This window comes from Eptesicus fuscus, chromosome 13 (genome assembly GCF_027574615.1).
Source record: "Eptesicus fuscus isolate TK198812 chromosome 13, DD_ASM_mEF_20220401, whole genome shotgun sequence".
Taxonomy (NCBI): domain Eukaryota; kingdom Metazoa; phylum Chordata; class Mammalia; order Chiroptera; family Vespertilionidae; genus Eptesicus; species Eptesicus fuscus.
Genome location: NC_072485.1, coordinates 78,220,686 through 78,232,929, shown reverse-complemented (window position 1 = coordinate 78,232,929; position 12,244 = coordinate 78,220,686). Strand labels below are relative to the sequence as shown.

General features: G+C 58.6%; 2 protein-coding genes across 2 annotated transcripts; one reads left to right on the top strand and one right to left on the bottom strand.

Moving 5' to 3' along the window:
• Positions 1-3,054: 3,054 nt before the first annotated feature.
• Positions 3,055-8,715, top strand: RAD9A (RAD9 checkpoint clamp component A). Its single transcript, XM_008146873.3, has 11 exons — positions 3,055-3,361; positions 3,460-3,530; positions 3,985-4,113; positions 4,528-4,642; positions 4,731-4,830; positions 6,135-6,244; positions 6,339-6,448; positions 6,526-6,590; positions 6,683-6,820; positions 7,557-7,758; positions 7,840-8,715. The coding sequence occupies exons 1-11, from the start codon at positions 3,328-3,330 to the stop codon at positions 7,933-7,935; spliced, it is 1,170 nt and encodes a 389-aa protein (XP_008145095.1). The 5' UTR covers positions 3,055-3,327; the 3' UTR covers positions 7,936-8,715.
• Positions 8,495-11,883, bottom strand: PPP1CA (protein phosphatase 1 catalytic subunit alpha). Its single transcript, XM_008146871.3, has 7 exons — positions 11,740-11,883; positions 11,095-11,226; positions 10,718-10,948; positions 9,904-10,008; positions 9,232-9,455; positions 9,015-9,149; positions 8,495-8,939 (listed from the first exon to the last, which is right to left on the bottom strand). Exons 1-7 carry the CDS (start codon positions 11,792-11,794, stop codon positions 8,829-8,831), a joined length of 993 nt encoding a protein of 330 aa, XP_008145093.1. The 5' UTR covers positions 11,795-11,883; the 3' UTR covers positions 8,495-8,828.
• Between the last annotated feature and the right edge of the window lie 361 nt (positions 11,884-12,244).

Genomic DNA, 12,244 nt, shown 5'->3' with positions numbered 1-12,244 from the left:
GGATGTTTCTATCTCTCTCTCTCCCCCTCTCCCTTTCTCTCTCTCCTCGTTGATACCGCACATGCGAATCCGGTCAGAACTGGTCCAGTTGTGTACGCCACTGTAGAGCGGTGCTATAGAGATCATGACAGCCACTCACCACCAGATAGGACCTGCTGTGGCCACTTCCCCTTTTATCATTGCCCCCCTCACTGAGACAGTAGTGGGGGGCGACCCGAGTTGGACTGGTGTCTACTTTCCCTCTGAGACTAGACGTCCTTGGCACACTGACCCAGTCGGTCCCCTAGCCCCTTTTGTGCACATGAGGAGGCGGGAGCCTGAGAAACCCAGGCACAAACTCCGCGGAAGCTGGCCTTCCCTGCCGCTGCACTGCCACGAGCCTCGTGTGTGTGTGTGTGTGTGTGTGTGTGTGTGTGTGTGTGTGTGTGTATTTTTTAAAGAGCCCTGGCTGGTGTTCTCAGTGGTTAGAGTGTCAGCCCGAGCACAAAAGGGTTTCAGGTTTGATTTCCAGTCAAAGGCACCTACCTGGGTTTCAGGTTCAATCTCCAGCCGGGTCAGGACGCATACGGGAGGCAACCAATGGATGTCCACTCTCTCTAAAAATCAATGGAAAAACTATCCTCGGGTGAGGATTAACAGAAATAAAAAGGCAGCCAATGACAGCTCCTCTCCAGAGCTATGGCCAGATGAGGGGCATAGGGAAGCCGGGGCACCGCAGTGAGCATCTCATGCCACCAACAGCCGCAGAGCCAGGGAAGGACTTACACAAAGTCACACAGCGAATCATGTTGAAGCACAGACTAGAAACCCAGGCCTCCTGACTCCTGCTCTAGCCTCCTTTCTGTTGTCTGAGCCCTTCAGAAGGGCAGAGTCTGACTTTTGACAGGCGTGTGTGTGTGTGTGTGTGTGTGTGTGAGAGAGAGAGAGAGAGAGAGAGAGAGAGAAGAGAGAGAGAGAGAGAGAGAAAGTCCTAAGGAGTCTGTCTCCCTCTCTCCAGGGCCTTGCTCCAAAGACCTCAAGGCCATAAGACTCCACAGACCTAGGGGTCAGGGCAGACAAGACTGCATAATCACAGCTTCCTTTCCTGGCCTTCCGAGGGCTTTGGTGTCTACCTCCTGTTCCGGTGGGCTGCTCAGGTAATGAATGGTGTGGGGCAGAGGTGAGGTGGAGAAGCTGTGAGGCTATACTGACTTACACTGGGGTGGAGGAGAGGGACGTCCAGGATGGGGAGGAAAGGTTAAGGACGAGAATAGCTGTGCTAGGTTCTTTTGTTCTTCTGACAGAACAGGGTCGGGGGCAGCTCTTGTCCAGGGAAGGGTGGGGCTATGAGCCAGAGACAGGTGAAGAGGCTGGGCAGGTTTGGGGTAAGGGGTGTGGATTCTATGAGAAATGTAGTGACTTGGAGGCAGTCATTTGGATCACACATTTATCCACTGAACACATTTTTACCCTCTACTGAGGGCCAGGCCCTGTGTGAGGCACAGGGATAGATACAGCAACAAACAAAACAGACATGGTCCCTGTGCTCAGGAGCTGACATACTAGTGGTGAAGATGGCCCTTGAACAAATGCTCACACGTGTGCAATAATGTTGAGTTGTGCTAAGTGCTGTGACTAAACCAGAGCAAGGGCTTAGCTAGAGAGAAGGGAGACATGGGGGAGGGGTCGGAGGCCTATTGCTTGAAGCTGAGCCCCAGGAAAAGGAGCCAGCATGTGAGAAGGGAGAAGAGCAGCCCCAGTGGTAGGAATAACCTGTGCAGATCCCAAGATGGAAAAGGATGTGATGCTCAAAGAACTGATGGGCTGCGCAGGAAGGCCAGAGAAGAGGCTGGGCCGGCTCCCGAGGTTTGGGTAAAAAGTGGGGGTTTTATGGGAAGTGTAGTAGTTAGAAACCACTGGAGGGTCTAAACAAGGGGGAAGTGTGACATGATTGACATTTTAGGAAGGTCACCTTGGTGCTGTATGGAGAGTGGACTGGATGAGGCAAAGAGTTCAGAGAGCTCCGAGTCAGTCGTCCAGATGAGAAACGATGGTGTCCTTAGCCAGGATGATGGCTCTGGAGATGGAAGAGGACGGTTGAAGTTGTCATCTGTTTGGGAGGTAGACTCAGGACTTGCCAAAAAATTGTAGTATGTGGGGTGAGGGGAAGGTGGGGTCAAGGATGACTCCATGCTTACTTACCTAAATGCCTGCACAGAGGTGGTGCCATTTACTGACCCTCTGGGAGGAAAGAATAACCTCCCCGAGAGCCCAGTGAGGGAGGGGAGATGAAGGCAAGGAGAAGGGGAAACAAACTGGGGTCCACAATTGCAGGTTAGGGGTTGGAGGGCAAGGGGTCCGCAGGCAAAGGTATCCTCGCTGCAGACAGCAGCAGAGGGGCAAGGCCAGGCTGCCCTAAAGAACACCGCGACGCCGGGCCCTACAGAGCACCTGAGAGCCTTGGTGTTGCCAGAGGTCAGCAAGCCCCGCCCAGGACTTCCTTCCACATCACACAGCGGACTGACGCCCAGGGCCAGGCAGACACCCCTGGCTGACGAAACGCTTCCTTTTGCACAGTCCGGGTTTTGCGTTGTTGTTGTTGTTTTAAACGGCCACGTTAAGTACGATTCTACCCCCGTAAAACGTCCCCAGTGCTTCTCAGTGCGCCTTGTCATTGGGCAGCCACCGCCCCTCTGCGACGCTCCAAGACCCACTTCCCTCCCCCGGGGTAAACCCTCACACCGCGGAGCCTTTCTTCCCGCTTTCCCCGGCGAGGTACACCCGGCCAGCCCTTGCTGCCCGAGAATCTTATGTTCAACAATCAACGAAAGACCCTCGAAGCCAGAAGGAACAGCCACTTCGCACACGGGGATCCGGCCGCAATTGCTTTCATCTTTCGTTAGTGCTGGTGGTTGCAGCTTGTACCCTAGTCTCCGGCCCGGATTGGGTGCGGACGGTCTCGCTTCGACCCCGTATCCCCGACAGACACCGAAATTGGTGAGTCAAGCGGCCTTCTCCCGCACCGAGCACCTGGGGCCGCGTCCTCCGGGTTCCTCGCGCTCGGTTGCAGAGCCGCGCGCCTGCGAGAGAAAACGAACTAGCTCGGCACCAGGCGCTCCCGGCTCACGTGACCTGCCCCCAATGGGCTCCGTCACGTGATAGTGGAGTTGGCAAACGTTTTCCTCACGTGACGGAGGCCCGGGTGTGTGGACCAATGAAGAAGCGGGGCGGGGCTGTCAGGGGTGGTGCGCGCGAAGGTAATCCGGGCCATCCACGCTGGGGGAGCGGAGGAAGCCGCCAGTCTCAGCCCGGTCGCAGGCCAGGCCCGGCCTCGGTGCAGGGGGCAGCATGAAGTGTCTGGTCACAGGCGGCAACGTGAAGGGTGAGTGGGGACTGCCCGAGGTGGGCGGGGGGGGGGGGGGGGGACGTGGGACTGCCCGAGGCTCCAGCCTAACCCCTGATTCTCTCCTCCCCACGCAGTGCTCGGCAAGGCCGTCCACTCTCTGTCCCGTATCGGGGAAGAGCTCTACCTGGAGCCCCTGGAAGACGGGGTGAGGAGCTGCGGTATGGGACTGGGTGGGATTTCAACAGGGAGCCCTGACCTGGGCTTGAGTCTCGCCTCCATCAGGCAGGATGCCCGTGACAGATTTGTCAGCGGAGTTTGTTCCCAACCCCTGGTGCTGGGCATCCGTTTGGGCCCTGTCGTCTCCCCAGGCCTGTGTGTGAATTGAAAACAACTGCTCTCCCTGAAGTGCCAGGTGGCCGGTGGGGGTGATGGGGGAAAGGCGCAGTGTGTTGGTGTAAGGCCCTTGGTGGGAGCAGTGCTGAGGCCAGTTCTGGGGAGGCTTCATGGGGAAGGTATCCGATGACTGGAAGGGGTCAGGATTTCACCAGGTGATGGTGGAGGTGCAGGGCATTAGGGCAGGAGTGTGAGCAAGAGCCGGCCAGAGGGATTGGCCTGCCACTGCCCTGACGGCGTTCCTCTCCCTGCTTTTCCTTGCCCAGCTCTCTCTCCGGACCGTGAATTCCTCCCGCTCTGCCTATGCCTGCTTCCTCTTTGCCCCGCTCTTCTTCCAGCTGTACCAGGCGGCCACCCCTGGTCAGGACCCACTGCGCTGTAAGATCCTGATGAAGGTGAGGTCCTTCCCTCAGCAGTGGCACTGCACCCCCAGGAGCCCCCAGCAGCTGTGCGGCTGCTCTGGGCGCTCAGTGGATGCGGACTGGGGAGAGGTGTGTGCAGGGCAGCCCAGTGCACAGTGCAGCGAGGGGCACAGTGAAGACATCTGCAGAGGGGAGTGGCAGATGAGGAGAGGGTGGTCAGCCCTACCAGGGACCTGGAGAGAGAGGTGACATTCAAGCAGGTCTTGCAAGGCATTCCAGACAGGGAGCAGCATGAACAAAGGCCTAGAAGTGTGTCAGTGACCGATACGTTGTGGGAGCTCCCTTCCTGGTGTGACAGTCCTGAGCACATGATGCGCTAGGGCTACAGGGGACGTGCGAACTGGTGGTTGGAGGTGCATGTTGGCCTGATGTGTTTGCCCCGCTTAGTCGTTCCTGTCAGTCTTCCGCTCGCTAGTGATGCTGGAGAAGACAGTGGAGAAATGCTGCATCTCCGTGAATGGCAGGAGCAGCCGCCTGGTGGTGCAGCTGCACTGCAAATACGGTGGGTGGGCAGCTGGCCAGCAAGGGGGGTCCTGGGGGGTGTGGGGGTGGAGGTTGGCGAGGTCCTGAGACTCTGTCTGCCCGTCCAGGGGTGAGAAAGACTCACAACCTGTCCTTCCAGGACTGTGAGTCCCTGCAGGCTGTCTTCAACCCAGCCTCGTGCCCCCATCTGCTCCGCGCCCCAGCGAAGTAAGTATACCACTTTCCCGAAACCTGAGCCCTAGGTCTCCGTCTTCCTTCTTTGGGGCCTCAAGGGTCAATTTAAGGAGGCCCCTCTACCATTTTTCCTACAGGGTTCCTGTGAAGCTCAGCAGCCACCCAGCCCGGTGTGCCCTCAGGTTCTCGTCTCTTTAAGAGGCGGAGCGGAGGAGGGACGGGCTCTCTTGCGGTAGGCTCCTCACTGTCTTCAGGAGCCTATATCCTCACTCCAAGGGTTCAGCTTGTCTTCTGGCCAGTCCGCCTTCTGGAGAGTAGGTCTCTGGCCTGAGCAGCCTTGAAAGTCTGTCATCAAGCTTTGTAGTTCACGGCTCAAAACCCTTCTGGGGTTATCCTTCTAGGGTGTTCCCCACTCAAGGGCAGCCTCTCTTCCTACCTACCCTGACCTTAGCCTTGAGTCCTCAGGTCAGGCAGGAGGCTGGGTGGGGAGGTTGTGGTCTAGGAGGACGGCCTAAACAAGCAGCTCTGGAGCTGGAACCATCTGGGCGATCGGAGCACCCAGGGGCTGGGAGGTGGGGCCTGCAGTGGAGGCCCAGGTCCCTGGTGAAGACCAGTGCAGAGGGGTAGCTCCCTCCCGCCCATGCTGGATGCTCTTGGCATTCAAGCAGCCCAAGGTCTTGTTCATGTCTTTTGGTAGCCATGGGTCATGGTACCTGGAAGGTGCCTTTGGGTCCTGACTATATGGTTTCTGAGTTCTGTTCATAGCACTGCTCAGGTCTCCTTTGGATAGAGAAAGGGAAAGCTGTCACCTCTGGATTGGATTTTGAGGCTATTTCTCTCTTTTCTAATGGTAATTTTTTCTTTTTCTTACCATTTTAAATACATATAAAAGATGCCAGCTCCTGTCCCAACTGTCTTGAGGCTAATTCTAAATATTATTTCATTTGTAACTATGTATTACCATGTATCCCTAAAAAGCAAGAATGTAGGGTTTTGTGAAGGCCGAGTGATAAGGATGGATGGGTGTGGTTTCCCACCCCTGGATGGACAGGTGTTGCCTGCCTGGTATAGCCCATCCTTCCTGCCGCCTTCTCTGGGCTCCTCTCTTGTCCGTCCTGTCCCTCACAGTGGGTTTGCTCCATGACAGCCTGGGAGCTTTTGATGGGGCAGGAACCATGTCTTGCTCACCCTGTCCTCCTCCCTGGGGCTGCTAGCCTGGCCCATGGCAATCCCCCTCCCATACTGGTGCGTGTGTCACTGTCCTGCCTCAGGTCCTCTGAGAGCAAAACCACTGGGTAGGGCCCAGCCTTAGGTGTCATGCTCTGCCCTCCTCACAGGGTTCTGGGGGAGGCTGTTCTGCCCTTCCCCCCTGCACTGGCTGAAGTGACGTTGGGCATTGGCCATGGTCGCAGGGTCATCCTGCGGAGCTACCAGGAGGAGGAGGCAGGTGAGGGAGCTGGACAGGGCCTGGGATAGGGAGTGATGGGGTGGGAGGAGCTAGGACCCATGGGCCCAGGTTCCTCTTGTTCCTGCCCCCACAGACAGCACCATCAAAGCCATGGTGACTGAGATAAGCATCGGGCAGGAGGATTTCCAGCAGCTGCAGGCCGAAGAAGGGGTGGCCATCACTTTCTGCCTCAAAGAATTCCGGGTGAGGTTCCCCCCATACCCTCACCATCGCATCCTCACTGTCCTGTGAGGCTTCACTGCTCTGCTCTCTCCTCCCAGGGGCTCCTGAGCTTCGCAGAGTCAGCAAATTTATCTCTTAGCATTCACTTCGATGCTCCCGGCAGGTAATTCCCAGCTTCAGGACAGGGAGGGGAGGGCTCTGGGGTGCCAGGAACCAAAGGGCCCTTACCTTGTCTGCGACCCATCATCTGCCCAGGCCAGCCATCTTTGCCATCAAGGACTCTCTGCTGGATGGCCACTTTGTTCTGGCTACACTCTCGGAGCCAACCCCAAACTCCCAGGACCTGCACTTCCCAGAGCCCTGCCGGCCAGCGCCTCAGCGCCAGGCTCACAGGTGAGGGTTCCCACGGGCCCACCCTCCCGAGTGGCTCTGAGCACCCTGGCCTGAGCCTGCTGCTTCCATCTTCCATACCTCCTCCTCCACACAGACATTTCCTGTAAGGCCCCAGCCCCTACAGTGCTTCCAGCCTCAGAGGCTCAGCCTTCCTGGTCAGCTGTGCTCAGAGATCCCTCCCACCCAGGGGAAGTGTCCCCAAGGTCAGGCTAGCTTCCTTCTCTGGCCGAGACCTCCCCACTGAGCTTCCTCCCAGACTAGGAGGGAAAGGGGGTTGCTGGAGGCTAGGGACTGTCTGGGGTGAAAAGCAGGTGGCTGGGAGGGCAGGTGGGTTGGGGAGGATGGGACCAGTATAGTTTAAGCAGAGGAAGTTTGGTCTGGCCCCTGGCCCAGCAGGTCCCTGGGCCCTCATGCTCTCCAGCTCCTATCCCTTGGGAAGGTGAGATATTGGGCCCAAAGTGGCCCAGCTCACTGGACTTACTATTTCCCTCCCCCAGCTGAGCTAAACTGGCCCCCAGGATGCCTCCCTCAGGCCCATCTGAACTCTGATCAAAAGACTCCAGGCCCAGCCCCTCCAGGAAGCCGCCACTTAACCCTCGTATCCTCTCTCCTCCAACCAAATAAGGAAGTAATAAAACTAGATCACCAGTGGTTACAAGGCCCCCACCCCACCCCACCCCAGCCCTCCAAGGTGGGCTCTGTTCCTGTTTCTCACTGATGTCATCTTTACCTGCAGCACCCCCCAGCTGGATGACTTTGCCAGTGACGACATTGACTCTTACATGATCGCCATGGAAACCACTGTGGGCAGTGAGAGCTCAAGAACACTCCCCTCCATCTCCCTCTCACCTGGCCTCCAGCGCCCCTGCAACTCCGAAGAGGAAGATGAAGCTGAGGCTGAGCAGAGTACAGTGCCTGGGACCCCCCCACCCAAGAAGGTAGGAGCTGGAAGTGAGGCAGAGGATGGGATGCCAGGAGGGAGCAGCCTCCACAACTCACTCAGCTTCCTATTCTTCCAGTTCCGCTCACTGTTCTTTGGCTCCATCCTGGCCCCTGCACACTCCCCCCTGGGCCCCAGCCCTGTGTTGGCTGAAGACAGTGAGGGTGAAGGCTGAACTGAGAACCTCATCTGTGCCCAGAGGCCCTGGACTGGATGAAGCCACAGCCTCCCACCTCAGCGCCAGCCAGGGACAGGGCTGGGTCTCCACCCTGGCGGTTGGTAAAGGTGGGCTGGAGCTGAGCTGGCTGGTCCTGCTGCATCCCCATGCCCCATGACCTCAGGGAGCTATTGGTAACTGGCCCCCAATCAATCATGTCTGTTCCGAGGGGAGGTCCACCTGATAGAGGAGGTCCCACACCTTATTCCAACCTTGTGGCCAAGGCTGGACACCTAGCTTCCTTAAGAAATCAGTGGGGCTGCTTGCCCGTCGATCAACTTTTTCTGATAATCATGACTTGTCCCTCTTCCAAATCTGGGCACATCTCTGGGATGTCTGATGGCTGGCTGGCTGTTCTTGCTTTTTCAATATTTTTTGGCTCTTGCTGGGAATTCTAGGAGGCCCTGTGGACCTTAATGTGTGGCTGGGGCACCATGCCCAGCAAGCCAGCCCTCGCAAGTGGCTCTGGGCAAGAGTGCCAGGCCCACTGTCTGGGACAAGGGAGACAGGCCAGGGCAAGAATCCAGCTTTGACCTTTATTCAAGAGACCAGATGGGTTGCCCAGGATCTGGCTGCCAGCCCTGAGGCCAAGCAAGGCTGGAGACCCACAACCTGGCCCTGCTTTGCCCTGAGCTGCAGCCTCAGCCCCAGGATCCTGCTCACAGCCACCGAGGCACAGGCAGAGGGAGCCCTGGGGGCTTGGACACTGCTATTGATTCATTAAAAAAAGGAAAAATACATCGAGGCTCCATGTTCCCTGTGACAGCAGGCTGAGGAAGTCTGCATGACCCCCCACGCTGTGTGGTTTCTGTACAATCCACCATCTAGGGCAGAGGGCGGGCACGTGGAGGCTACTTCTTGGCTTTGGCGGAGTTACGGGGTGGGGTGATGGGCCGGCCACCAGGGTTCAGGCCACTGAACTGCCCATATTTCCCCTTGTTCTTGTCGGCGGGCTTGAGGATCTGAAAGAGACAACACTGGTCAGGCTCACGGGGCTGAGCCAGGGGGCCACCAGCCCCTTCCTTCCCCATCCCCACCTGGAAGGAGCACATGAGCGTCTCGTCCACACTCATCATGGCGCCAGCGTTATCAAACTCGCCACAGTAGTTGGGAGCTGAGAAGAGTGTCACCAGCTGCCGCTTGGCAAAGAACTCATAGCCATCTTCCACCACCTGGACGAGGATGGGGCAGATAGTTAAGCAGGTGCTGGCGGCCCAGGGCCCTCTCCCACCTGGACCAGAGCTGCCAGCCCACCTGGTGTGCCCGGCAGATGAGGTCCAAGTCGTGCTTGTGTAGGAACTTGGCCACCACCTCAGCCCCAAAGGTAAAGGAGACACCACGGTCGTTCTCGCCCCAGCCCTGCACGTCCTTGTCAGGGTCAGACCACAGCAGGTCACATAACAGCCCCTGGTCAGGCACATCTGTGGGCCGCATGATACGCCGAATCTGCTCCATGGACTGTAGGTCGGGGGACAGACCTGGAGGACACAGGTGGCACATCACTTCCTCAGGCCTCAAAACAAGGATGCTTCCCCTCATCCCCCCCCCCCCCCCCAAAAGCCCTGGCCAATCAGCTTTTGCGCACGCGCACACTCCACCGCTACCCCCTGGCCTCCTGGATTTCTGGGAGCCCAGGCAGACAGAACCCATTACCTTCGGCCTCTTTTAAGTCCCTGCCTTCTAGGAGCGCAGAGCTCCCTAGAGAAAGGAGCAAGCAAATTCCACGCATAACGCCGAGGCCACAACAGGGGAGAGTGCAGCCCCACACCAAGGAGCAGGGAAACCTCCTGCAATAAGCGACATCCAAGCCCAGGCCCCAGGGAGAGCTGTTCCAGGCGACCAGGAGCAAGACAGCTTCTTCCCATGGCCCCAGGGGTTCTTTCTTCCCGTGAACTCCCTCGGCAGGTGCCCCAGAGCCGCCCTCACCTCCATGGCAGCAGAAGATCTTCTCGTCAACGATGGCTGCAATGGGCAGGCAGTTGAAGCAGTCGGTGAACGTTTTCCACAGTTTAATGTTGTAGCGCCTCTTGCCTGCCCAGGGGAAGGAGACGCTCATGAGCAGGCCTCCAGGGCCTCCCAGACACAGCTCGGAGAAGAGCATGGAAGATAAGGGAACCCCCACCGCACACACACTGCCTACCGGCCTTCTACGGGGAATTCTACAGTAGCTGACTCCACGGAACCCCAAAGTTCCAATCTGGAACAATGTTGGGGTTAGCATGCACCCCCACCCTATGAGCAGGACCAGGCCAAGACTGGGTCTGTTTTATCTCAGCTTCTGGCCAGCAGAGTCCAGTCCAAATAGGTGTCCTAAGTGCTTAAGTAGGACATCTGTGTTTCCCGATGGTCTTATGCGAACCGCTGCTGTAGAGCCTAAGACCATCGGGAAACACAGATATTTACATTACAATTCATAACAGTAGCAAAATTACAGTTAGGAAGTAGCAACGAAAATAATTTTATGGTTGGGGGTCACCACACATGAGGAACTGTATTAAAGGGTCGCGGCATTAGAAAGGTTGAGAACCACTGTACTAGGGGGAGTGTCACCGGACAGGGCTCTGCATTAGAATGTGGACACCCTTCGGTCAGCAACAATTCACCAGACCCCTGTTGAGTGCCAGACTCCATGGCAGGAGAGCAGGGCTCTGCCAGACATGGAGGCCCCTACCACCAGGCCAACAGAACAGCAGGGAGAGCTCTTCGGGCCTTGGGCAGCCGCAGGCACGAAGCTACTCACACTCATCGTAGAAGCCGTAGATGCGGTTGATGCTGGCACACTCGTGGTTCCCACGGAGCAGGAAGAAGTTCTCGGGGTACTTGATCTTATAGGCCAGCAGCAGGCAGATGGTCTCCAGCGACTGCTTGCCCCGGTCTACATAGTCCCCCAGGAAGAGGTAGTTGCTCTCTGGAGGGAAGCCCCCGTATTCAAACAGCCGCAGGAGGTCGTAGTACTGGCCATGGATGTCACCTGTGACCCAGGGAACCAGATCAGCACTGGCGCAGGGTCTAGACTTGAACCCAGGGCCAGGGTTGGGCTCAAGATAAGAAGGATCCAGGGATTTGGGGGGCCAGTGCCGCCTTCAGGAAACAAAGGGGCCCGGGCAGGAGTCTCACCGCAGATCTTGAGGGGTGCCTCCAGCTCCAGAAGGATGGGCTGGCTCAGGAAAATCTCCCGGGATTTGAGGCACAGGCCACGGATCTCATTCTCTGTCAGCTGTACATTCTTCCCAGGCCGCGAGCCCTGCACTGGAAGCAGAATGGGCGTCAGGACCCTGGTCCCCGAGACGGGAGGAGGGTGGGCGACACGGGTGCCCCAAGGGCACTTCTGGAGGCACCAGGGCCTCCTGGGCCCCTCCTTGCCCCGGACAGATGGTGCTGCTGCGCCTCCCAGGACACGAGGTGGCCTCCCAACTACCCACAAGGCTCTCGAAGGGACTGCTGTGCGCAGGTGCTGCCACTCCAAACCCCTCAGCGCAGGACCCTGGGGGGAGGGGGGGGCTGTCTAGGTTTCTCCCTCACTCCAAAAAACCAGGCCAACCCGTGCGCCCCAGGCCCAGGAGAGGGGGCTCCCCGTGCCCCAGCAGCCCCAGATCCCCCAAGCGCGTCGCGAGTGGGGGGTGGCTGCGGCCGTGGGACCTCGCGGCCCGTCCCCGCCCGTCTAAGCGGCCCTGGGAGGGGCAGGCGCTCCCGCGCGCCACTTCCGGGCCGGGTCGGGGGTCAGGGCGCAGTGGGAGCCGACCTCCCCCGCCCCCAGCCAACCTTCCAGCAGGCGCCCGATGATAGAGTCCAGGTTGAGCTTCTCACTGTCGGACATGGCGGCTCTGCCGCTCCGGCCCAGCAGCTCCGGGCCCGCTCCTGCCTCCCGCCCTCCGCGGCCTCCTTCCGGCCTGGAGCTCCTTCCGCCCTCCCGGGCCCGCCCCGCCCCGCCCCGCTCGCTCCCCGGCCCGCTGCCCCAGCTCCATAGCGCCTCCGCTGGACCCTCGCGCAGCGGCCGTGGCGCCCGGGGGCGGGGCTTCGGAGACGGGGCGGGGCTGGTTGTCTGGGGCGGGGCCCGGCCGCGGGGCGGGGCTTTGTGGGGCGAGGTTGCGGCTGGTTCCGCCCCTGCTAGGAATGACCCAGCCCCTTTCCGAGGCTGTGCGACCGGAAGTACCTTGCAAGTTGTTTTTCTCTCTCAGAAGCTAAACAGTCCTTCCCACATGGTGTGAGCGCGTTGATAATTGTTTCCCAAACGCTGTGGATTAAGTCCTTCAAGTGCAGAAAAGGA

Bases quoted from the DNA above. Each gene is read 5' to 3' on its own strand.
- RAD9A (XM_008146873.3), top strand. From the start codon at position 3,328: ATGAAGTGTCTGGTCACAGGCGGCAACGTGAAGG. The intron at 4,831-6,134 runs GTAAGTATACCA...CCCTCCTCACAG, and splicing joins CTGCTCCGCGCCCCAGCGAA to GGTTCTGGGGGAGGCTGTTC. The intron at 6,821-7,556 runs GTGAGGGTTCCC...CTTTACCTGCAG, and splicing joins CCTCAGCGCCAGGCTCACAG to CACCCCCCAGCTGGATGACT.
- PPP1CA (XM_008146871.3), bottom strand. From the start codon at position 11,794: ATGTCCGACAGTGAGAAGCTCAACCTGGACTCTATCATCGGGCGCCTG. The intron at 11,227-11,739 runs GTTGGCTGGGGG...TTCTGCTTCCAG, and splicing joins CATCGGGCGCCTGCTGGAAG to TGCAGGGCTCGCGGCCTGGG. The intron at 9,456-9,903 runs GTGAGGGCGGCT...TGTGTCCTCCAG, and splicing joins GATCTTCTGCTGCCATGGAG to GTCTGTCCCCCGACCTACAG.